The 4,034-nt window shown below is 38.3% G+C and overlaps 1 protein-coding gene across 1 annotated transcript; it reads right to left on the bottom strand.

The window, feature by feature from the left end:
* Nucleotides 1–1,700: 1,700 nt before the first annotated feature.
* Nucleotides 1,701–3,781, bottom strand: LOC21408071 (protein phosphatase 2C 37). The gene is made up of 3 exons (XM_010098319.2): nucleotides 3,031–3,781; nucleotides 2,613–2,930; nucleotides 1,701–2,503 (listed from the first exon to the last, which is right to left on the bottom strand). The coding sequence occupies exons 1-3, from the start codon at nucleotides 3,541–3,543 to the stop codon at nucleotides 2,057–2,059; spliced, it is 1,278 nt and encodes a 425-aa protein (XP_010096621.1). The 5' UTR covers nucleotides 3,544–3,781; the 3' UTR covers nucleotides 1,701–2,056.
* Between the last annotated feature and the right edge of the window lie 253 nt (nucleotides 3,782–4,034).

Raw genomic sequence — 4,034 nt, 5'->3', positions numbered from 1 at the left:
GCCCTCTTCCTACAATAGAGTAACGTAATAGGAGGCCTAACAAATTATTCAACTAAAGGATCAAATATCAATATGCTTTTGGACTGTAATGCAATAATTCAATGAGGTTTCTGGATCTTAATCTTAATCAATTTAATGACGATCTAAAACATTTTATGCTGATAGTGTTTATTAAATTCGCCAATCTAATTAATTTGTTAAATTCAATCCAATATGATGTTTTAGATTAAATTAGAAAAAAATTTAGATTGACACATTGAATTCACAAATATTTTACATAAATATATTATTCGTATAGTTACGTTTAAATTTTTTAACTAATGCAACGTTTATTTGAGTTATAAAGGGCTTATTTTTTTAGTGAAAAACTCAAAAAAAAAAAAAAAAACTCGAGTTATAACTTTATTCGAGTTCATGTTCTTTTAAGTTTAAACTCGAGTTCAAACTCGAGTTTATAACTAAAACTCGAGTTCAAGGGCATGTTCTTTTGTCCAAAAAACTAAAAAAAAAATAACTTAAGTTTCAACTTTATTCAAGTTCACGTTCTTTTAAGTTTCAACTTTATTCAATTTTAGTCAACTTTATTCAAGTTCTAACTTCAACTCAAGTTATAACTCAAATTCAACTCAAAAATTACACTCAAGTTATACTCCAAAAGAACAATCCCCAAGTTTTCCCTTTAACTTGAGTTCAGAAACTTGAACTCAAATTAATGAACAATATTTTTTTTATTCTTAAAAATGCTATAACTTTTTCGTTTTAATTCTGATTGAGATGATTTTTTTTCTATGCGTTGACAACGAAAATAAGAATAAAACCCGACCCATATATCCTATTAAAATTTTTCATCAACATTAAATTTTTATTAAAATACTATCTAAATACAAATTTAAGTTTTGACTCATTCAAACACAAACTCAAAAAGATTCTTATCTCAAACCATAACTAAAATATATACAATCAAACATAAACTCAAATTACAAGTTCAACTCAAGTTATAATTCAAATTCAATTCAACAATTATAGTCACGTTAAACGAAACCTTTGTAAAATTAACTCTTTTAAAAAATTTTATTAGTAAAATAACTTCTTAAAAATTTTTATTTATAAAATGACCTCATTTTATAAAGAATGAGTAAATATTTTTTTTTATAAAAAATAAAAGAAGATTATTTTACTAATTTTACTTTATTAAAAAATCATTCTAACATATTACTCCAAATTAAACTCTAAAACAACGAACCAAAAATTATAAACTTTGAACTCTAAAGTAATAATATCGATAAACGATGAAAAATTCATTTGACGTTTAATATTGTACTTTTTTAACTTGTAAATATCATAATTCGCAGAGTCCATGAGTGCAACCTGCAAAATAATCTGACAAGTTTTAGATTAGACACCAATTGAAAGTTACGAATTGAAATTTTCCTAATCTGATAGTATTAGATTGATTCTAAATTCACCTCTAATCCGTGGATTTCAATTTATTAACACTCCTAATCTATTCTATAAACTTTTTGAAACCACCAAATTTAATTCAAGATGTTTTAATATTAACGTCCTCTATCATCTCATTAAGAAATTTAGTACACCATTTGCTCAGAAGATCGAAAACAGTTGCTTTTGTCAATATATGACCGGACCAATGACCATATTAGAAGAAAGAAAATGAAACGAAATAAGAGCACTGATGCAACTAAGCAAACACAATTTCCTGGATTTAAATTGAGTTGCAATTTGTTGTACAAAGCCTGCAAGCGTATATACCATATTCCTGCAAATTTCTACAGCGATGGACACCAAACAACTGATTCTTTTACAGCCTCTTTGATTTTGCTTAAAACAAAGCCTTGGGACCAAATTTAGGACCGACTAACAAAGAAAAAGATGATTTTCCTTTCCCTCAATTATGTTAAACCGGAAAAGGAACCCTACAACTTACAATTATAACGTTAAAAAGAACCTACCCATATGTATCCTTTTCATTTATGTATATATAAAATTATATAATAATTAGTATTTTTGTTTCATTGATATCTCTAAACTATAGTCGTTAACGTTCTCTCCTCAAATCCACCACCACAACGCTGACGTTGTCCGTGCTGTGCCTGGCCAAGGCTAGCTTGGTGAGCAATATCGAAGCATCGGAGCAAGCCTTATTGGAGCTCTCGAAAGCCGCGTCCTTTTTATCCTCGCCGCTGTTTCCCGGAGATCTCGGCGCCGACGGCCGCTTCTGAGCTCGGAGGCACATGCGGGCCACGCCGCACGCGGTGTCGTTCGAGACTACGTCCCACAATCCGTCGCTGGCCAATATCAGACACTCGTCGTCGTCCGTCCGATCCGTCACCGTCACTTCCGGCTCCGGTATCACGTAGGGTTTGAGATAGTTGTCGCCGATCGCTCTGGACATCGCTAGCATCCCGAGTACCCTCGGTCCGTCCCAGTAGATCACCCGCCCTCCAGCGGCTTCGATCCGAACCAGTTCGTCGGGCCGATCCGGCTGCAAATAAATACATAGGAATCGCGAGTTAGCATAATCCGATGACAGAGGAAAAAAGATCTCGTAGTTGAATTAAAAAAAAAAATTGATCTTGAAAAGACGCGCTCACCTTATGATCGGAGGAGAGGGGAATCGCGACGCCGTTCCGGCAAAGTACGGCACGGGAATCCCCGCAGTTGGAGACGACGATCTTCTCCGGCGTGACAACGGCGACGACGGCGGTAGCTCCAACGGCGTCGCACTGCGGAGTCCGGAGTTCGCAACGGCAATTGGAGATCCTGTCGCTGCCGTTTGACTCCTGGACCTCCTCGTCCATCCGCGTGAAGCTACGCTCCATCGTCTCCTTCCACTGAACCTCCACGGCTCTATCGGATTCTAGCTCGTCCTTCACAATTTCGTGCAACCGATCTTTGCACTTCATCGCCACCTAAAGAAATCAAGAATTGAAACCGTAGATTAGAATTTTGGACCAAAGAAATCGGCTTAAACAAATTCAAGAAACTGAATCTTCGATCCTGGATTCTTACATGAGAGCAACCATGGCCATCGAACACTCCAAAAAAGTGAAATCCATTTTGAACCGAACCTTCCTGCTGCGAGAAACAAGGATGAATTGAAACAGCATCCTCCATGTCTCTTCTCCGGCCACAAACCGACGTCACACCAAACTTAGGGTTTACAAGATGCAAACTCTCGTTCTCCACATGCTCCAACGCCGAGTTCTCGCACAGATTCAGCGGAAGATTCAAACGCGAAGCTTCATTTGCTTGCGATCCTTCACTTCCGTCCTTGTTTCTCGCTCCCGAACTCTCTACTCCGTTATCGCACCCGCGCGAAGACGAACAACCCGAAGCACATAACTCCAGCTTCCGGCGCTTCCTGGAGAACTCCACAGCCGCCGTCGCGGGCACGGCGGCGACATCGGCGATGAACTTGTATGTTAGAAGCTCCATTTTCCGGCGCTTCAAGGCCCGTGAGCTCGGCTCAATTGTAGCCGAGGTCTCACCTTCTCCAACAACTCCACAGCAAATTCCCGCCATAAATAAACCCAAGATTAATCGACGAATCAACCACAAAAAGCTTCAAAAGACCAAACAGCTAATCTTCTTCGCTCCAAGACTCTTACAGAAATCGAGTTGTATTGAATTGAATTGAACTGAACAAAAAGGTTCTGAACTAAACGAGCTTCTTTAAAAAGCAAAAGCTTCTTTAAAAAGCAACGCAAGGTATAGAGAGAGAGAGAGATAACGGGGATCTCTGAAAGACGCTGAGAAAGACACATAAAATGGCTTCGCTGTGAAGCTTTTCTAAGCGAATACGACCGCCCCAAACACTGGAAAAACAAAAAACAATTTCCTCGACTGGGCCCCACAATCCCAAACACGGGCAGCTTGCCCGTCACTATCACGGGCAGGATCCGACATGTACAGTTGGCATGACGTCGAATTGCTGAATAGAAAGGATTCAATCGGCGCCGTTCATCTCGTTAACTCTTCATCTCTCCTTCTTAAATTTGACCACGTGGTTTGGC

Source organism: Morus notabilis, unplaced genomic scaffold (genome assembly GCF_000414095.1).
Source record: "Morus notabilis unplaced genomic scaffold, ASM41409v2 Scaffold139, whole genome shotgun sequence".
Classification (NCBI taxonomy): domain Eukaryota; kingdom Viridiplantae; phylum Streptophyta; class Magnoliopsida; order Rosales; family Moraceae; genus Morus; species Morus notabilis.
Note: the sequence above shows the minus strand (reverse complement) of the source record. Positions and strands in the feature narration are given on the sequence as shown.

Excerpts from the sequence above, each read along its gene's own strand:
- LOC21408071 (XM_010098319.2), bottom strand. The coding sequence starts at position 3,543 with ATGGCGGGAATTTGCTGTGGAGTTGTTGGAGAAGGTGAGACCTCGGCT. Across the intron at positions 2,931-3,030 it reads ATGGCCATGGTTGCTCTCAT|GTGGCGATGAAGTGCAAAGA; the intron begins GTAAGAATCCAG and ends TGATTTCTTTAG. Across the intron at positions 2,504-2,612 it reads CCCTCTCCTCCGATCATAAG|CCGGATCGGCCCGACGAACT; the intron begins GTGAGCGCGTCT and ends ATTTATTTGCAG.